At 44.4% G+C, this 21225-nt stretch overlaps 1 protein-coding gene across 1 annotated transcript; it reads left to right on the top strand.

Moving 5' to 3' along the window:
* The first annotated feature begins 8 nt into the window (after positions 1–8).
* On the top strand, positions 9–12201 carry exo5 (exonuclease 5). The gene is made up of 6 exons (XM_085964891.1): positions 9–164; positions 4282–4378; positions 5279–5544; positions 7581–7685; positions 9043–9215; positions 11056–12201. The coding sequence occupies exons 1-6, from the start codon at positions 77–79 to the stop codon at positions 11530–11532; spliced, it is 1206 nt and encodes a 401-aa protein (XP_085821017.1). The 5' UTR covers positions 9–76; the 3' UTR covers positions 11533–12201.
* The last annotated feature ends 9024 nt before the right edge of the window (positions 12202–21225 follow it).

Raw genomic sequence — 21225 nt, 5'->3', positions numbered from 1 at the left:
GCGCGGAGCCGGAAGTGGGTGGAGGGACGGTTGATGGGGACGGACTAGGGGCCGCGGCCGGAAGTTGAATGGGGTGATGTCGCGGGATGAGTTTGAGATCAGCGATGCCGAGCTGCTGGCGCTGGACGTCGATCAGTTTGGCGTTGACACTGCGGCCGAGCGCGGTATATAAGCACATCACTCAGTGATCCTTTCGGATAAGACATCACACCGAGGCCTAGTCTGCCTGGTGGATGTTAAAAGATCCCCCACGACCCTTGTGGAAGAGGAGCAGTGTCCTGACCTATATTGGCCTCTCTTAATCCGCACTTTATCATCAGATTTTTGGAACAAGAAAGACTTGCATTTATATAACGACCTCAGGACGTCCCAAACCGCTTTACAGCCAATGAAGTACTTTTCAAAGTGTAGGCACTGCTGTCTTCTTCTTAGGCAGTCCCTCAGAACCGAGGATGACTTGCTTCCACATTAAAAATGAGTTCTCGGGTGACTGATGAGTCCAATGCGGGACCTACAGTCTCTGTCACAGGTGGGGCAGACGGTGGTTGAAGGGGCGGGTGGGTGACGTGTGCTGTTTGCGCTTGGCTTCCGCTTGCTCCCGGTGAAGAGACTCGAGGTATTCGGCGCCTTCCCGGATGCTCCTCCTCCACTTTGTGCGGTCTTGGGCCAGGGATTCCGAGGTGTCAGTGGGGATGTTGCACTTTTTCAAGGAGGCTTTGAGGGTGTCCTTGAAGCGTTTCCTCTGCCCACCTGGGGTTCACTTGCCGTGTAGGTCACTGTTGTAATACATGAAAGACGGCAGCCAATCTGACAAACAGCAATGTGATAATTTTCAGATTAATCTGTTTTTGTTATGTTGATTGAAGGATAAATATTGGCCAGGACACCGGGGATAACTCCCCTGCTCTTCTTCGAAATAGTGCCGCGGGATCTTTTATGTCCACCTGAGAGGGCAGACGGGGCCTCGGTTTAACGTCTCATCCAAAAGATGGCTCCTCTGACAGTCCAGCACTCCCTCAGCACTGCACTGGAGTGTCAGCCTGGATTTTTCTGCTCAGGTGTCGAGTGGGACTTGAACCCACAACCATCTGACTCAGAGGCGAGAGTGCTACCCACTGAGCCACAGCTGACACTAACGTCACCAAAACAGATTAACTGTTCGTTTTTCCAGTATTTCCAGCATTTTCTGTTTTCATTTTAACTGGTCGTTTATCTGATTTGCTGTTTGTGGGGCTTTTTTGTGTGTAAAATGGCTGCCACATCTACCTACTTAACAACAGTACAGGAAACTTTCTTTTATCCGGCACGGACGGGACTGACGTGCCGGTTCATCAAAAATTCCGGATAACCGAACGCTATAGTAAAAGATAGGGAGAGCTGACAGCTCTGTATAAAGCAACAAACCCTGTTGCTTAACGACAACTGTAGAACAATGAACACAAGTTTCAAGCGTCTCTGTAGCTTAGCAACAGCTGCAGCCACACCCTTGCACAGCACAGATGGAAGAAGGCAAATAAATATGAAGTAAAACCTACTCCTGAATTTTGCCGGTTAACCGACACTTCCGGTTATTTAGGTGCCAGTAAATCGAAAGTTTCCTGTAACTACAATTCAAAAAGTAATTCAGAGTCAGTGTTTTAAGAGATCCTGAGGACATGGTAAACTGCTATATAAATGCAAATTCTTTTTTAAAACCCATCTTTTTAACTAAGCTTTTGGTCACAGCTGATAAGCTAGCTCCTTAACTCAGCATCTGTTTCCAGCTGTTCTATTTTCAAGTTGTGAATGGCTTGAGATTTTTCTTTACATGAAAGATGCTATATAAATGCTAGATGTAATCAAAAAAAATAATGACTTGTAATCAACAAGTCATTTTTTTTTCCTGAATGTGTTGTCATCTTGCTGAGCTGTGGTTCCCCTGGGTACTGGTTGCCCCCTAGTACCTTGGCAAATTAGCCTTTCTTCAGGATTGAATTCAGGCAGTGTGTCAGCAGCAGTTGGGTGCTGCTATTTACATTGACATCCTTGGCCTAGGGAGAAGGAGGAAAAAGAAGTAATTCAGGGTGTTCAATCACAGGGATCCCCACTGTCAAGCCCAGTTCTGTCCTCCCTGATGTCCACATATACACTTCCAGCAGAGGTCATTGGCTTGTGATCAGGAGCAGGAATACTGACTTCTTTGCATCGACCAGGGATCCAATTTGGATTTTCTGGTCTGTGTGACAGGATATGTTTAATTTAAGGAGTTTGGGTGTAATTGAAAGATTTACATTTCAAACCAAAATAGTGACCTTTGGGAAAACAAATTGATGGCATTTGAAGGTTCATTTGAAGGTGGTGGTTTCAGGAGTATAGTTGTGGAAAAAAGATACAACATAATTAATTTGAAGATACTTTCCTCCCCCCCCCCCCCCCCCGAAAAACAATCTTCCTGTGGGCCATTCTACGTGTTTAAACTTATAGTGGTTAAACAGTATAAAAGATGTATTTTGATTCATGTGTGACGTGCAGTAGGATAAGACAGCTCATATAGTTATAACATTGCTGCCTGGTGATGGCATTGCCATGTTGAGCAGTATACCGTCATAGATTTTCTTGTTAGAAGTCAGGACTCACTCTGTGACTTTTCTGAATAGTCTTGACTGAATATTGATGGTTAATCATTTGGCAACATACTGTATTTGGATTTTATTTTATATACATAACTCTGATCTTGCTCAGCTTTTTTTTCCCTCTCTAACCCATTAAACCCTAGAGTATATCCGGTTTATTCAATCCATTGAATTTGTTTTCTTCTCCAGTTTTCTCCTCTCCGCTCCTCTTCTGAAGGTATTCGCTGCCTTAATGGGTATGGTTATACCAGGCAACTGTTACATAAGAAGTAGGAGCAGGAGTAGGCCATACGGCCCCTCGGGCCTGCTCCGCCATTCAATAGGATCATGGCTGATCCGAACCTAGACTCGCGTCCACTTCCCTGCCCGCTCCCCGCAACCCCTAATTCCCTTATCAGCTAGGAAACTGTCTATCTCAGTTTTAAATTTATTTAATGTCGCAGCTTCCACAATTCTCTGAGGTAGCAAATTCCATAGATTTACTACCCTTTGAGTGAAGAAGTTTCTCCTCATCTCAGTTTTGAAAGGGCAGCCCCTTATTCTAAGATTATGCCCCCTAGTTCTAGTCTCACCCTCCAGTACCTTGCCCATATTAGAGCCTTGGTGGTTCGTGTGTGAAGGCTGTCTGACTGTGTGAGGACATCACAGCCAAGTGTAATCTTACCCTCATCTGACAACGAGGTGCTCAAAATAATGAGGGGTCTAGACAGAGAGAAACTGTTCCCATTGACGGAAGGGTCGAGAACCAGAGGACACAGATTTAAGGTGATTGGCAGAAGATCCAAAGTCGACAGGAGGAAAAATGTTTCTCCGCAGCGAGTGGTGAGGATCTGGAATTCACTGCCTGAAAGGGTGGTGGAGGCAGATTCAATCGTGGCTTTCAAAAGGGAATTGGATAAGTAGCTGAAGGAAAAAAAAAATCAGGGTTGCTGTACCTTGATGTAGCCAGAGATACCTAGAATTAGAAATAGCCGTAACTTGCAGGCAAAGAAAAAGAAAGAACTTGCATTTATATAGCGCCTTTCACGTCCTCGGGAGGTCTCAAAGCGCTTCACAGCCAATGAAGTACTTTTGAAATGTTGTCACTGTTGTAATGTGGGGAAACATGGCAGCCAATTTGTGCACAGCAAGCTCCCACAAACAGCCATGAGACACATTCATTGACAATCTGTTTTTGTGGTGTTGGCCAAGTGGGATAAATGTCGGCCAAGTGGGAAGATATTTGTACTGGAATAATTTTTTGTGAGAAAAAATTGGCAGCACAGGAATGCATTTATTGTTGCACAACATTATCTATTGTTAGTAAACTTTGTGTATCATGCTACCTGTACTCTTTTGGCCGCCTTTAAAAAAAAAAAATTGCCTAAAGGCGGACAAGTGCCTATAAATGAGAGAGTGTCTGGCATTGACGTGCAACAAGCCAAACGCTCTTATTTAGTTGTCTGTATAAGGTTATAAGGTTATAATGTTGGAAACTTCAGATATGTATTTCCCGAGGTGTGATGCAGATGTGCAGTTTATTGTTTTATAGACCGCCATGTGGATGGGAATTGCAGATTGTCAATTTTAGAATGACTGCAATTTTAAATTAATTTGGAAAAAAAAATGTACAGAGTTAGGTTTACAGAAATATATCTAATGACCTGTTGCCTAATTGCTGAATTCATAGAAGGGCCTGAGCCATCTGGAGGAGACAGTGGTCAAACCTCAAGCAGATCCACTGAGTCTTGCTGTACTGGCCAAGGAACAGCAGAAGCTACCTGCAGGTAATTTTAAGTATTTAATTTGATTTATATATATTATTATTGTGGCTAATCCTTGCAGCACATTGTAATAACAAAGTCTGGGCTTGGAGGTGTGGGTTAGATTGCACGTTTGTGGTTTATATGGCTGAATGTCTCATCGTGCAATGCATTTAACAGCAGAGTTATTCCAGCGTTTTTCTTTAAAGCGTTCTTGATACAGGGAACTCTTTGGTATCCAGCACCGACGGGACCGGGATGGTGCCGGTTGATTAAAAATTCCGGATGACGGAGAGGGTTATCTACCGAGGCTATTTTTAACAAACAAAAATAAAAAAATCAAGAAATGTGCAGTATACAGTAATTGGGTACTCACCTACAGAATGTTGTGTTAAATGGATGGTGGAAGATGCTTGATTAAGTACAGTACTGCCAGTTGAGGGTAATCCATAACTACCCCCACTGACTAACCCGGCCACCGCGGGAGACTCGGACTCGGCAACATTTCCGGTTATTGAGGTGTTGTTTGCGGAGTATGAATTTTGCTGGTTAATAGAGAATTCCGGATATTTAGGTGCTGTTTAAACGAGAGTTTCCTGTAATGGTGCCCTCACTTAGCACTATGCCTGGTTTTGCAGGGTTTGTGAAATTCTTTAATACTTTAAGGGTGAAATTATTCTTTTGGTGAAAAATAGACGAAAGCCTGTTTTTCTTCAGATTTAACAATCTACTAATTAAAATCCATTCCCAGCGATTGCATGTTGAAAGCCACAGCTTGCCCTGGTTTTGAAAGCGGGCTGTTAATTACAGCCCTTTCCTGTTTTACCGTTAAAAGGAGAAATTGATGCCGAGGTGTCCTTTGCTTAACTTTGCTCTGCCTCTGAGATTGAAAAGTAAATTTTGCAAACAATCTTATATTCCCAGGGGACATGAGCAATCCTCCAATCAGCCATCCGGGTCGGGGAAGGAAACTGAGCCGTTCTCTGAGGGCAGCGGCCCCAAAAGGAAAAAGCGGGACGAAAGGATCCCGCTGGAGCGGTTCGGCCGAAAGCACCTGAGTGTCACTGACCTGAGCCGACAGGCCTGGTGTGAGCAGCAGGTGGTTTATGGGATGGAACTGCCACACATCCAACAGCTACGAGACGAGGTGCCAGTTGTGAAAGCTGGTAGCAGTATACACCTGGCAAGAGGTAACTTATTCGACTTGACTGAAATGTTGCTTGTGGCCCAGCGTCACGGTGCAATAGCCACATACCACAGGGTGCTACGGTGCAGATCTGTAGCCACGATGCCACACACACTGCTTTGCAGATCTCAGCCTCTTTGGGAAACCAGTAAGCAGGAATAAAGTGCTTCCCTCAGGGAGGAACAAAAAGCTACGAAGGGCAAGTGTTAATCATGCACACTTCCTAAAAGCCAGCTCACGGGGTACGTTGTCTGTATTTTTCCTTCCCTGCCCTGCCAGACAAGGGTAGGCTGGTGTCACTGGGATAATCAAAAGGGGTGTAAATAGCTTTAAAAATAGGGATGGGGAAGATAAATAAAATGTTCCTGTACTTCCTAGTAATTAAAATGTCAGCTGTCACTTGCGTCATTAAATTGATGGCGGTTGACTTTAAAAAAAAAAAAATAAATCTAGCTCCACAAATGCACTCTCTGCAGTTGCAAGTCTCACTTTTTAAATTTCCATTTCCTAAGTTTAAAAAGTTTTGTGATATGCGATCAACAAAAATTTGTTAATCTTGTAAGCTTGTACCAATCAGTGTTACCGCCAAGTGCCAGTGCGACTGAAGCCTTGACTGAATAGCCTCACTGAACCTACAGTAAAGACAAGAAAATTGTAACCAAGCTTCCAAATACAGGAAACTTTCGATTTACCAGCACCTAAATAACCGGAAATCTCGGTTAACCGACAAAATTCATACTTCATATTACTTGCCTTCCTCGATCTGTTGCTGTGCAAGGGTGTGGCTGCAGCTGTTGCTAAGCTACAGAGACGCTTGGAACTTGTGGCCATTGTTCTGAACCTGTTGCTAAGCAACAGGGTTTGTTGCTTTATATGGAGCTCTCAGCTCTCCCTATCTTTTACTATAGCGCTCGGTTATCCGGAATTTTTGATGAACCGGCACCCCGTCGGTGCCGGATAAAAAAAAGTTTCCTGTAATACAGGAAACTTTGTGATATCCGGCACTGACGGGACCGAGCTGTTGCCGATCTATCAAAACTGCCGGACGTACAAAGTTAATGTTGAAGCATGCGGAGGTTTTCATCTCTGTATCTGACAACAAACACTGTTGCTTAGCAACAGCTTCTAAACAGTCGGCTGCAGCTGCAAGCGTCTCTAGCTGAAGCTGTTGCTATAGCTACAGACCTTGCAGTGCCTGACTGGGGAAAAAAAAAGCAACGAGAACTAAAAAATCTTATAGAAAACGGCTCCTGATTTTTGCCATTAGATCGAGTATTCCGGACATATAACCTCCAGCTAAACCAAAGTTTCCTGTAGTTTGAGTAATCTGCTCTCTTCCCATCCCAGCGGCTTCCCTAGATATGCAGCTCATACTTGTAGGGTATCAGTTTTTAGTGTTTTTCTTTTTCTCTGCTCTCCTTCTGAAGGCACTAACGTGCTGACGGTCCAGTACCTCCTCCAAGTGCCCATGGTTCACTTGCGAGCCTAGATAGTTAGCATTGGTTTGTTGCTTGATTGTGAGTTGTATCACAGCCAAGTCCAATCCTTGCCAACACGTGTGCATTTTCCAGCAGGGACACTAAATGGTGATTAGGTGTGAGGACCCTGGCTTGTGTTCCTTTTCTCCTCTGCCGATTTTGGCCGAGATAATTTAACTCAGAATGGAGGAGGCATCAAAAGCTGGATCTTCCACGTCATAATGAGTCACCATTTACCCATTTATTTTCTGATCTTTTAACTGATGCCTTGGAAGACACAAAGCTGCTGTTGAGGGAATGACCGTTTGATTGAACCAGTACTCCCGACAATAGTTTAAGATCTAGCGCCGCTTCATTGCTGAATGAGGTGGGTTAGGATTGAAATCCCTGCCTTTAAAGTAGATCCCTTTTCAAATTCCTAGTGACGAGCTTAAAGCCATGGATCTCCCCTGTCTATCCAGTTTAATTCACATGTGCACTGCGATTCTGCTGTGTACTGTATATCACAATGCTCCACTGAGGGGCGTGCGTTAATAAAGTGTATTTCTGTCTTCTGTTTTAGAGTTGGAGGTCCAGGACATTGTCCCAATAAATGTAGAGAGCCTGGAAGATAGCTGGGCTGTTAAGCTGCTTAATCTTCTCTCAATGATCCCGTTCCTGCAGGCAGGTATGTAAAAGACACCGGCAGGTAGTTACATAAAAGGCACTTAAAGGCAGGGAATTTGTATTTCAGCCCAAAATATTATAACTCGTTCAACATGTTGCTTCTTTTCTCCACAAAGCATCTCAGACTCCTTCAGCTGGGAAGTTTGCTTTGTAACCTTTTCCACAGCGCCACCCAGTTTGCCTGACTTGCTAGATGGAGTCTGACTTATTTTTTAAAAGTTGCCTTGCTCTCCACTTATACATTCAGCTGAGAACTGACAAAAACTTGCTGAAAGGCAGTCAGATTTGAGTGATGGGTCACGTAGGACTCCAAATCACTAATCATCTGCTTTAGTAGTGTATGCCATAGTGGCTGACCAGTCCACAATACAGTATTTAAAAAAAATTATTTCATGGGATGTGGGCGTCGCTGGCAAAGCCAGCATTTATTGCCCATCCCTAATTGCCCCAGAGAAGGTGGTGATGAGCCGCCATCTTGAACCGCTGTAGTCCGTGTGGTGAAGGTACTCCCACAGTGCTGTTAGGGAGGGAGTTCCAGGATTTTGACCCAGCAACGATGATGAAGAATCGGCGATGTACTTCCAAGTCAGGATGGTGTGTGACTTGGAGCGGAATTTGGAGGTGGTGGTGTTCCCATGCGCCTGTTGCCCTTGTTCTAGGTGGAAGAGGTCGCGGGTTTGGGAGGTGCTGCCGAAGAAGCCTTGGCGAGTTGCTACAGTGCATCTTGTAGATGGTGCACACTGCAGCCACGGTACGCCGGTGGTGAATGTTTAAAGGTGGTGGATGGGGTGCCAATCAAGCGGGCTGCTTGTCCTGGATGGTGTCGAGCTTCTTGAATGTTGTTGGAGCTGTACTCATCCAGGCAAGTGGAGAGTATTCCATCACACTCCTGACTTGTGCCTTGTAGATGGTGGAAAGGCTTTGGGGAGTCAGGAGATGAGACACTCGCCGCAGAATACCTAGTCTCTGACCTGCTCTTGTTGCCACAGTATTTATGTGGCTGGTCCAGTTAAGTTTCTGGTCAGTGGTGACCCCCAGGATGTTGATGGTGGGGGATTTGGCGATGGTAATGCCATTGAATGTCAAGGGGCGGTGGTTAGACTCTCGCTTGTTGGAGATAGTCATTGCCTGGCACTTTGGAGCGAATGTTACCTGCCACTTATTAGCCCAAGCCTGAACGTCGTCCAGGCCTTGTTGCATGCGGGCACGGACTGCTTCATTATCTGAGGAGTTGTGAATGGCACTGAACACTGTGCAGTCATCAGTGAACATCCCCATTTCTGACCTTATGTTGGAGGGAAGGTCATTGGTGAAGCAGCGGAAGATGGCATATCTAATGAAGTGCTGTGGTTGTATAGGAGAGCGTGTACGAGAGCTGCCGGTGTTTGGAGAGCTGGAGGGGATTTTCCTGGTTGGTGTTATTGACGAGCTGTGCTATAATTCCAAGGGCGAACTGGAATTGCGTGAACTGAAAACGCGTGGTCATCGAACATTTCCCAGTGCAGCCCAAAGAAAGAGTCATCACTTACAAGTAAGTGCGTGGGGCAAGAATCATTTGGAATGAATCAATTTTTGTACTGACTCACTTAAGTTGGTTATTAAAATATTGGCATCATGCTTTTGCATAATGTTTCTTAACGTTCGGAACAAACATGACTGGTCACTCCCAGACCTCATTGGACGGGCATCCCCCCGTTGCATTGGTAAAGTGTATATCACTGGTTACGTTTTGTACCGCTCTATAGTAGGGTCATATCTACACAACACTAACTACAGTGCAACAATGTCCATGGAGCCTTTGTACTTAAGAGCGAATTTGAAGTTCACGTTGTGGGAGTATTTTCATGGACTTTTCTGTCTGGCTTATTTGGCAGCTGTCTTACCTCTGGGTCAGAAGATTTTTGGGTTCAAGCCTCCCATCAGGACTTGAATGCACAAACGAGTCCAGTGCAGTAATGTGGAGGTGCTGCATTGTTGGAGGTGCCATCTTTCAGATGAGATGTCAAACTGAGGCACCAGCTGCTTAGACCAGTGGTTCAGTTGGACATTAAAAATCTTACGGCTATCGTCAAAAAAATCTCTTATCTTTACTGTTATGTTTTTGGGGTCCATTCTCCCCTTCTTGCTCTGGATCTTTTGGATTCTATGGTTTTAGATCAATCTCAAAGGTGATTCCCAACTCCCCATGCCTTTGAGATTATCTTCACTTATCTAAATAAGTGTTCAGTAATATTCCCAAGATAACAAACAGAACAAACTCCCTGTTAATTGTTTAGCTACTAGAAATGATCTTATTGCCTCCGCAAGATGATTCTTCAAAAGCGCCAGAGCATCACCTCAAACCTCGTTTTAGGTTTATTAAGAGAATTTATTAATCAAACTATGAACAAGCCATTCTATAATAATAGTATAATATACACAGTTGAAATATTATTATTTAGATTCTTGAAAGGAAAGTAGTAAAAGGAAACAATCTATACCGTAAGACGTTTATTTATAGATAACTTTTATGCATGCAGCTCTTTTCTTTCTTGTAATCTTTTCTAGCAAGAGCTAGGTACTCTACCGCATCTTTCTGTGAAGATTCCAATTGGTTTGATAAAGTCCCACGCGGTATTTACAGGGTTCAATATCCATCGATCGGTTGCTAGGACTTGTTGGACTTAAATGACTTGACACTTGGATTCAAAAATAATTGTCTGTTAGACACATAACTGAACCATTTACACTGTGTATGTATTTGAAATATGTGGCTCGGTTTCTCTCTCAAGCCCGTAACCTTGGAAACCAATCGAAAAAACTCCTAACATTTGTATCATTTGCTGGCTTTTAAACACTTCAGTATCGTTACTGAATTAGGCAGCTACCTGATTCAAATACTGCTTCATTTTTGTCACACTGTCCAATATTCCTCCCTCCACCAATTTCTCATTACTGTTTGTGGGATGCTCCTGCTGCAGAATGGCTGTCGCATTTGCCTGCCTAACAGTCCTTGCACTCTTTAAAAAAAAAAAAAAAAAAGTGAAATCCTCTGAGATGTTTCAACAATGTAAGCCGCTATTTAAATGCAAGTATTTATTTCTTGGTGCTGTTGTGTTCTGTATAAATCACATGTCCAGCAAATTGAGTGTCAAAACGCTTTGGGACGTGATCTTGCTACTGTCCAATTGGGAAGAAGTTGCGGGTTGCTGTTACCTCGCTTTGTTTCATGCTTTAAAGCCCTTGAGCAATCTATGCAGCAAAACCAGGGAACCTGTAATGAGCTCTAGTATCTGCAATGAATAACAAGCAGATGTTGGAGTGATGTTGTCTCTGTGTTACACAGATTGGATAGCTATCATCTAGTAAAACTAGATCCTTTTTATTATCAGGTCAGTATATACAAACTCCTCTTTGAGGCTATGATCAAAGGCCAACTGAACAAGGACACCATCACTCACCAGCTTCACTTACGGACAGAGCAGACCTTTGGGTCAGAGGTTATGGTGCATGCCCAGAAGGTGGGGTTTACCATAAACACATTTGGTGACCTTCTGGATTTAATGATGTTAAACCTGACGTACGCGGAGATCCCCACCGTCGACACCATGAAGTTAGAATACTGTTACCAAGCAGATGCCTCTGTGATCGGAACAGAAGTGGTGCGCTTTGAAGAGGAGTGGGTTAAAAGTGAGCTGAAGCATTATTGCTCCTTCTGGAAGGGCCAGAGGGAGGCCAAGGGGGTGGATATTGAGGAGGCGTGGAAATGTCGGACTTGTGACTTTGCAGACATTTGTGAGTGGAGAAAGAGAAAAGCTGAAGAAGCTATCCAGAAGAATCGAGCAAATCAAAGTAAACGAGGATTGTAATCAACTTGTCATTTTAAACCGGGACCATCAAATTTCTCTTCTTGACTGTAAGCCAGGGTGCCACACTAGCATGCGGGCACACTAATATCCGAGTGCCTTTCGATAGACTGGCACTGGCGTGTTGGCATTATCACTTGACTGCCCAGAACACAAAGCTTGACAAATATGGTCACGAAAAACCTTGCTTGCTACAGAGAGGATTTCCATTAATGCTTTCCTGCTGCCTCACAGTATGTGCTGCCATGTAAAGCAGTTTCCAGCTGTACTGAATTGAATGTATTTTTGGATGTGAAATGCCTCCTGATACTGTTAACAGCTATCTGTTAACTTTATGGTATTTTGGACAGATGTGACTGCCAGTGGACTAGGTTTGCCACGAGCTAGCATTTCTTGAAGCATCTGATGAAATTTGACCAAATGCTTTTTTTTTTTTTGCTTTTAAAAAGAAAACCTTGCCCGTCGTATTTTTGTTTGTAAGTCTCCTGACCTTAATTAGTTGATGTAAAAGAAAAAAGGCTTGCATTTCTAGAATGCCTTTCACAACCACAGGACATCCCAACGTGCTTTACAGCCAATGAAGTACTTGTGAAGTGTAGTCACTGGTGTAAAGTGGGATTATTATAATTATGTTGTAATGTACAGATTATACTAACCGATGTAAGTAGTGATCCACCATGCGTATTTAGAGTTTATCAAATTCCTCATTTCAGAGCTCTTTGCTGTCCTGTTTGGCGGAAACCGAGCTTTATGCACTACAACCCAGGCGTTCTTACTGATGGTGTTCAGGATATCCCATGATATTCAAGAAACCGTAATTCTAACCTACAAGGAGTGAGTTTGGAGGGAAAGTGATAATTTTGTAACTTTCCAGTCCACTTTTCAGTCCTTATTCCTTTCCTCCATCTCCCTTCCCCTCCCTCTTTTGAAAGAACTGACACCTTGGTAGGGGATGGTTCTCGGCACCTCATCCAAGTAGCCATTATCATATGTGAATTGTGCCACTGGATGGCAGCAGTTGGAGCAGGGGCATCACATGCACACTATTCTTGTTGTCACCCAACATCCACATCCACCCAGCTGGGCTCAGTAGATAGCGGGAACCCCAGTAAATTCAGCCCTTTCTAACTCATCCGCATCCAATTATAGCTTCCCTGCTGGCTGAGGTCAATGAATTAACTGAGCACACACTGGGAATTGAACATGGGATTTTTCTGCCCTGGCCGGATAAACTCATTGAGCCATCAGAGAACCCTGGGAAATGATCTCAAAGGGAAAATGCCTCCGGAGTATCCATTGGTCCCATTTAATCTAACAATCAATGCTAGATAGTTATGGAGCTCTGTTCAGAGGGTTTGCACTGTGAATTGTTTCAAGCAGTGCTTTGCCACCGTGTGTGGGGGCACCAGCATGTGGTGCCATACAGCGGGGATTGCATTTCAATTTCCACGGTGTTGCGGAGTTTCCAATACCAGCCGTCCCAAGAGAGTTGTCCCGAGGCTGCTGTTGCACGTCTTACAGAAAACGGCACAAGACCAGCAAAAGACAGCTCTAGGAGTAGGTCAGCGGCCCACCCTTTTGGTTGCAGGAGATATGCAGCCTGCGGCAATATGAATGGGGATAAAACTAGGGGACGACTGCTATAGTGAAACAAGAGGGTGAATGAAAGACTGAGGTCTTGCAGTTACACTGCAGGATATTAGCATCTGAATGTGAAATGTGTTCATACGAAATTCCCCTGCTCAGTATCCCAAAGGAATAATAAACCTGTTTATTTTAAATGGCAGGAAAAGGAATTTCATATGAAAATATTAAGCATTTGTATGCCAGTATCCCATAGTGTAATTTCAGGGCCTTTGACTTGTTAAAAAAATTAAGCTACACTTATTAATAAGCTAGATATTACAGCAATATTTATTTAAAGTTCCAAAAATGCATGAATTGTGCAGGGCCAGTTCTTTGGTAGGATAGGGTTTATGGTCCGAGCTTTGAAGCTCAATGCACTACATACACATTGCACTGATAATTTCCATTACATTTTTATGCCCTAAACAATCTCTGCTAATATTGTGGTAATATTTTGTATCCATTCCTCTACCTTGTTTCTGTAGTTTGGAGCATTTTAAAAAGTATAATGGAAAGCATATTCTTCAGGTAGAATCTGCACTGGTCTTTTTTAATAATCAAAAATAATAAACACTTTGTGTCTCTTGTGCTTTACTTGAAAACGGAATGTTGTTTTCCCTGTCGAAAGTGCTGACTTAGTCACAAAAGATAAATGTGTTGGCAAAGTTTCCACTGACGGACATTGCATGTCGCATTTTTGTGAGGATTCTCCTGACCCAACTGCAAAATTTTGCAGTTTTAGCAGCATTAGCATGGAAGACATTTGTTTGTTACATACATTACTAGCTGGGGAGCCCGGCGTTGCCGGGGCTGTTTTGGGGCAGGCGGTTTAAATCGAGTGCCAGGCTTTGGGGCCCTGTCTGTGTCCCTTTGTGAATCTGGTGCTGGGCAACATTTTAAATCGAGTGGCAGGCTTTAGGGCCCTGTGTGTGTCCCTGTATGTCTACCTTTTAAAAGGTTGAAAAATGAAAGTGAAACTACTTATGGCTTTGGGGCCCTGTCTGTGTCCCTTTGTGAATCTGGTGCTGGGCAACATTTTAAATCGAGTGGCAGGCTTAGGGCCCTGTCTGTGTCCCTGTATGTCTACCTTTTTAAAAGGTTGAAAAATGAAAGTGAAAGTACTTATAAAACGTTTTTGGTAAATCTTATGTTATTTTTAAAAGAGATACTAACTTTGAAAGTCGTTTTAGCTGGAAGGTGAAGTCATTTGAGCTGGAAGCTGGTAGTCAAACAATGGCTGGCAGCTCCCCGAGATGAAAACGAATAGTCCCGCCCATACACACACCGATTGGCCAACCATCAGGGGACCGTACTGTAGGATTGGTCAATCGTGACGGAACAGGATTGGTGGAACCTTGATGTCAGTCAATCAATGCTAGCAGATAATGAGTTTAATTTTGAAGGTTTTTTGCATAAGGCGCGAACAATTTTCGTCCGACCGAAAAGTAAATACGCTTAAAACCGTCTCTGAAGCGTAAGCTTTCTTTGGAGGTAACGCGCGCGTAGGTACGCCCTGTAACTTTCGAGTGCATACACGTAAGACGCACAGGAAATGACAGACAGATAGACAGACAGAATGACAGAAGTACCGCTTTATATATATATACTAGCTGGGGAGCCCGGCGTTGCCGGGGCTGTTTTGGGGCAGGCGGTTTAAATCGAGTGCCAGGCTTTGGGGCCCTGTCTGTGTCCCTTTGTGAATCTGGTGCTGGGCAACATTTAAAATCGAGTGGCAGGCTTTAGGGCCCTGTGTGTGTCCCTGTATGTCTACCTTTTTAAAAGGTTGAAAAATGAAAGTGAAACTACTTATGGCTTTGGGGCCCTGTCTGTGTCCCTTTGTGAATCTGGTGCTGGGCAACATTTTAAATCGAGTGGGAGGCTTAGGGCCCTGTCTGTGTCCCTGTATGTCTACCTTTTAAAAGGTTGAAAAATGAAAGTGAAAGTACTTATAAAACGTTTTTGGTAAATCTTATGTTATTTTTAAAAGAGAAACTAACTTTGAAAGTCATTTTAGCTGGAAGGTGAAGTCATTTGAGCTGTAAGCTGGTAGTCAAACAATGGCTGGCAGCTCCCCGAGATGAAAACGAATAGTCCCGCCCACACACACACCGATTGGCCAACCATCAGGGGACCGTACTGTAGGATTGGTCAATCGTGACGGAACAGGATTGGTGGAACCTTGATGTCAGTCAATCAATGCTAGCAGATAATGAGTTTAATTTTGAAGGTTTTTTGCATAAGGCGCGAACAATTTTCGTCCGACCGAAAAGTAAATACGCTTAAAACCGTCTCTGAAGCGTAAGCTTTCTTTGGAGGTAACGCGCGCGTAGGTACGCCCTGTAACTTTCGAGTGCATACCCGTAAGGCGCACAGGAAATGACAGACAGATAGACAGACAGAATGACAGAAGTACCGCTTTATATAGACAGACAGAATGACAGAAGTACCGCTTTATATATATAGATAGATAGATAGATAGATTTGCCTCACTAACTCCACTTACATTAACGGGACGGGCAAAGTAATCTGTGCATTCTGGTCTGTTGGGATAAATGTAATGCATAGAGGAACCTCTAGCATTTGCGAAATTCCTTTGTCCACTATTTTACTGAGGAGTTAACTCCTAAATACACGCACTGGCAGACAGGGGAACTTAATACAATTGCAGTAACGCAGTGATGTGCTAATATTGTGCAGCACAGTCTGACCCCGTTTAAGTCTAAGGTTAGTTATTGCATACAAGTGGAGCTTGTGGCAGCTTCTTTGTAATGCGGTCAGCTGCTGAAGAGACATATACAGCTCGCCACTCAATACAATGTCTTGATCCTGAGGATGCTTATTACACTGAAATCAAAAGGGTATCTTTGATAAATAGTCCACAGCACAGTATTGAACATAATATTGCCTATCTGTTGCTTTGACAAATTTAATGTTATTGTATCACTAGTCAAGCAATGACTACGTTCAAAATCTGATTCTAAAATATGTTATGCAGAGAATCTACATCTAAAAACAAGAACTTGCCCTGTAATCATAGCAGTACCATAATTGAGCCCAGGAATAAACCACTTTTTTATGAATGGCGAAAAGTTCACATCGTACTTTATACTTTTTATTTAAAAAAGTTAATTTGATTTGGATTGAATTCTACTATCTTAGTGCTCATGTTACCAGGGATAGATTAATTCACGGGTCCTCGGGGCCTGTGCCCAGGGGCCCCAGCCAAATATGGGTCTCTCGGTAAAGCTCACCATAATGCAGAAAAATGAACACAACCACTGGTTAGGGGGTGGGGTGGAGGGATGGCTGCGGAGGGGCCCCCAAATGTTTTTGGTGCACAGGCCCCTTAAGAATTCTTAACCTGCATGTCACAGATAAGCAACTTCCCTGGTTTGCTGAAACCTGTTCTCCCTTTCCCCTCAGAATCATAGAATGGTTACAGCACAGGAGGCCATTCGGCCCGTCGAGCCTGTGCCGGCTCTCTGCAAGAGCACTTCAGTTAGTCCCACTCCCCTGCCCTTCCCCCGTAGCCCTGCAAATTTTTTTTCCTTCCGGTACTTATCCAACTCCCTTTTGAAAGCTGTGATTGAGTCTGCCTCCACCACCCTTTCAGGCAGTGCATTCCAGATCCTAACCACTTGCTGAGTAAAAATATTTTTCCTCATGTTGCCTTTGGTTCTTCTGCCAATCACCTTAAATCTGTGTCCTCTGGTTCTCTACCCTTCTGCCAATGGGAACAGTTTCTCTCTATCTACTCTGTCCAGACCCCTCATGATTTTAAACACCTCTATCAAATCTCCTCTCAATCTTCTCTGCTGTAAGAACAACCTCAGCTTCTCCAGTCTATCCACGTAACTGAAGTCCCTCATCCTTGGAATCATTCTTGTAAGTCTTTTCTGCACCCTCTCTAAGGCCTTCACATCCTTCCTAAAGTGCGGTGCCCAGAATTGGACACAATACTCCAGTTGAGGCTGAACCAGTGTTTTATACAGGTTCATCATAATTTCCACCTTTTTGTACTCTATACCCCTATTCATGAAGCCCAGGGTCCCGTATGCTTTTTTAACTGCTTTCTCAACCTGCCCTGCCACCTTCAACGATTTGTGCACATATACCCCCAGGTCTCTCTGTTCATCCACCCCCTTTAGGATTGTATCCTTTATTTCCTCTCATCATTCTTTCAACCAAAATGTATCACTTCGTACTTTTCTGCGTTAAATTTCCGCCCATGTCCGCCCATTCCACCAGCCTGTCTATCTATGTCCTCTTGAAGTCTATCATTATCCTCCTCACTGTTCACTATACTTCCAAGTTTTGTGTCATCTGCAAATTTTGAAATTGTGCCCTGTACACCCACGTCCAAGTCATTAATATATATCAAGAAAAGCAGTGGTCCTAGAACCAATCCCTGGGGAACACCACTGTATACTTTCCTCCAGTCCGAAAAACTACTCTCTGTTTCCTGTCACTTAGCCAATTCCGTATCCATGCTGCCACTGTCCCTTTTATACCACGGGCTTCAACTTTGCTGGCAAGCCTATTATGTGGCACTTTATCAAATGCCTTTTGAAAATCCATGTACACCACGTCAGCCGCATTGACCTTATCAATCCTCTCTATTACCTCATCAAAAAACTCGATCAAGTTCGTTAAACACGATTTGCCTTTAACAGATCCATGCTGGCTTTCCTTAATTATTCCACACTTGTCCAAGTGACTGTTAATTTTGTCCCTGATTATTGTTTCTAAAAGCTTCCCACTACCGAGGTTAAACTGACCGGCCTATAGGTGCCGGGTTTATCTTTACACCCTTTTTTGAACAAGGGTGTAACATTTGCAGTTCTCCAGTCCTCTTGCACCACCCCCATTTCTAAGGAGGATTGAAAGATTATGACCAGTACCTCTGTGATTTCTTCCTTCACTTCCCTAGGATGCATCCCATCTGGTCCTGGTGACATCTACTTTAAGTACAGCTTTTCTAGTACCCCCTCTTCATCAATTTTTATCCCATCCAGTATCTCCTCTGCCTCCTCCTTCACTATGTCTATGGCAGCATCTTCTTCCTCGGTGAAGACAGATGCAAAGTACTCATTTAGCACCTCAGCCATACCCTCTGCCTCCATGTGTGGGTCTCCTTTTTGGTCCCTAATAGGCCCCATTCCTCCTCGTACTACCTGTTTACTATTTATATGCCTATAGAAGACTTTGGATTACCTTCTATGTTAGCTGCCATTCTATTCTCATACCCTCTCTTTGCCCCTCTTATTTTCTTTTTCACTTCTCCTCTGAACTTTCTGTATTTAGCCTGATTCTCAGATGTATTCTCGACCTGACATCTGTCATACATGCTCTTTTTCTGCTTCATCTTACTCTCTATCGTCATCCAGGGAGCTCTGACTTTACGATAGCAAAATACTGCAAATGCTGGAAGTCCGAAATAACAACAGAAAATGCTGGAAAAACTCAGCAGGCCAGGCAACATCCATGGAGAGAAATTAGAGTCGACGTTTCGGGTCTAACCCTTTTTCAAAACTGGAAAGGAAATGAAATAGATCGAAAGGCAGGGCTGGGAGAGAACAAAAGAAGTGAAGAGACATTAAGAGGTATTCAAAACAAGACAAGATGGTGATAGGACTAGTAAAGAGACAAAAGACAGCTCAGATTAGGTGTGAAGTGTTCTGGCAGAATGAGAGACAGCTGCCATGTGGGAGAGAGAAAAAAAAAGGAAAGAGGGGGGGAGGGAAAACCCAAAACAAAGGGGTGGATAAAAAATATAAGTAAAAATGTAATAGGGCCCAGGGTTATGATCTGAAATTGTTGAACTCGATATTGAGTCCGGAAGGCCAATTTCAGTGGGATGAGAACGGATCTGGCCCAGGTACAATGGGCTGCCTCTGACTTTAGTTGCCCTACCTTTCCCCCTAGTGGGAATGTACCTCGAGTGTACCCAAACTATTTCCTCTTTTTGATCAAGAAAGTTCTCCTGAACACACTCCAGAAATTCTTCCCCCCTCTGCCCTTTACACTGTTACTATCCCAGTTTATATTAGGATAGTTGAAGTCCCCCGTTATCACTACTGTAATTCTTGCATTTCTCTGCAAATTTGCTCCTCCATATTTTTCCCACTAATTGATGGCCTATAGAATACACCTAGTAGTATAATGGCACCTCTGTTATTTCTTAACTCTAGCCATATAGATTCTATCCTTGACCCCTCCAGGACACCCTCTCTCCAGCATTCCCTCTGTTGTGTCTGTGTATAATAAGACACAGACTGCGGAGAACGGTACAACAGGTGTTTACTTAACGTGGCTCACAGTGGAACTGCCTGTACAGATTACTACTCAGTGACCATAGAGAACATCTACCAGAAACGCTGTTTACGGAGGTCACTGACCATCATCAAAGACCCTACCCACCCCAGCCACAGTCTATTCGCCCCCCTGCCATCTGGGAGACGCTACAGATGCATTCGCACCCGAACGACCAGATTTAGGAACAGCTTCTTTCCCAGGGCTGTCATCCTACTGAACTCCACAAATAAACTCTAAAGCCTGCACATCTGCAAATGCACTTTATTATGTTTATGTTAATGTATTACAAGCCAAATGAATGTTGAATGTTTAAATGTCAATCTAAATGTACACTCTCGGGAGCCGCAAGCCTACATTTCGTTGTGCACTAACAATGACAATAAAGTTGATTATGATTATGATTATATACAGGTGTGGTCACTGCCGGTGCTACAGTATACATGAGCTGTAAAAAGTAGTTCCCCCTCTTAAAGGTATATACATTACACCCTCCTCTTTTAGATTAACAGTACCATAACACTCATTTAACAATTAAATATCAACTAATTACAATTAACACTTTAACATGCAACATTAGCTGAAAATAGTCTATTTATATATTCAGTCTTTGGGGAGGCTTCCTGATCCTTTCTGGATAGCACCTTTCCCGAGTGTCTTGCTCTTGGTGCGGAGGCGATTCTGGCCCCCTGTCGGTTGGTTCATCAGCTTCCGATGCTACTGTTTCTGGGGTAGATGCGACCTGTACGTCGGGTTCATCACCAGGTATGTATGGGCGAGGCATGAGGTTGACTTGTTCCTGTGACTCCAGGATCTGGTCAGCATGGCGTCTCACGATGCCCTCCCCAACGTCCACTGTGTACATTAGTGGGCCCTGCCGTGTGCATATCGTTCTTGGCTGCCATTTTTCTGTTCGGTAGTCGCGGGCCGAGACTGGTTGCTCTACATTGAAGCTCCTTGTTGGCTTCTCATGGATGTGCTGGAATTGCTTACTCTCAACATCTCTTCGTACGTTTGGTCTGAGCAAATCCAGGCGAGATCTTAACCTTCGGTTAAAAGAACATCATGGCTGGGGCCTGGTTGGTGACTGCATGTGTCGCATTCCGGTAGGCGAACAGGAAATTGTCCATCTTGTGCTGCAGCAGAATGTTGTCATTGTACATGGCCTTTATTGCCTTCTTAAAGGTTTGTACGAACCTCTCGGCCAATCCATTTGTGGCTGGATGATACGGGGCGGATGTGTAATGCCTTACCCCATTCTTTTTCAAGAACCTCCGGAACTCTTCGGACACAAACTGTGGTCCGTTGTCGGAGCAAATCTGTTCTGGCAAGCCATTCCTGGCAAAAATGGTCCATAGGACTGCAATAGTTTTCTCCGTGGTGGTGGAGGACCCCCCCCTCCCTCCACTCTCCTCCCCCTCCACTCTCCACTCTCCCCTCCCCCTCCACTCTCCCTCCCCCTCCACCTCTCCCCCTCCCCCCCCTCCACTCTCCCCTCCCCCCACTCTCCCCCTCCCCCCTCCCTCCACTCTCCCCTCCCCCCACTCTCCCCTCCCCCCCCTCCCTCCACTCTCCCCTCCCCCTCCCTCCACTCTCCCCTCCCTCCACTCTCCCCCTCCCCCCTCCCTCCACTCTCCCCTCCCCCCACTCTCCCCTCCCCCTCCCTCCACTCTCCCCTCCCCCTCCCTCCACTCTCCCCTCCCTCCACTCTCCCCTCCCCCCTCCCTCCACTCTCCCCTCCCCCCACTCTCCCCTCCC

This window comes from Somniosus microcephalus, chromosome 22, assembly GCF_052327205.1.
Source record: "Somniosus microcephalus isolate GS21.2 chromosome 22, FLI_Smic_1.0, whole genome shotgun sequence".
NCBI classification, from domain to species: Eukaryota; Metazoa; Chordata; class Chondrichthyes; order Squaliformes; family Somniosidae; genus Somniosus; species Somniosus microcephalus.
Note: the sequence above shows the minus strand (reverse complement) of the source record. Positions and strands in the feature narration are given on the sequence as shown.

Excerpts from the sequence above, each read along its gene's own strand:
- exo5 (XM_085964891.1), top strand. The coding sequence starts at position 77 with ATGTCGCGGGATGAGTTTGAGATCAGCGATGCCGAGCTGCTGGCGCTG. Across the intron at positions 4,379-5,278 it reads ACAGCAGAAGCTACCTGCAG|GGGACATGAGCAATCCTCCA; the intron begins GTAATTTTAAGT and ends TTATATTCCCAG. Across the intron at positions 7,686-9,042 it reads GATCCCGTTCCTGCAGGCAG|GAGAGCGTGTACGAGAGCTG; the intron begins GTATGTAAAAGA and ends GTGGTTGTATAG.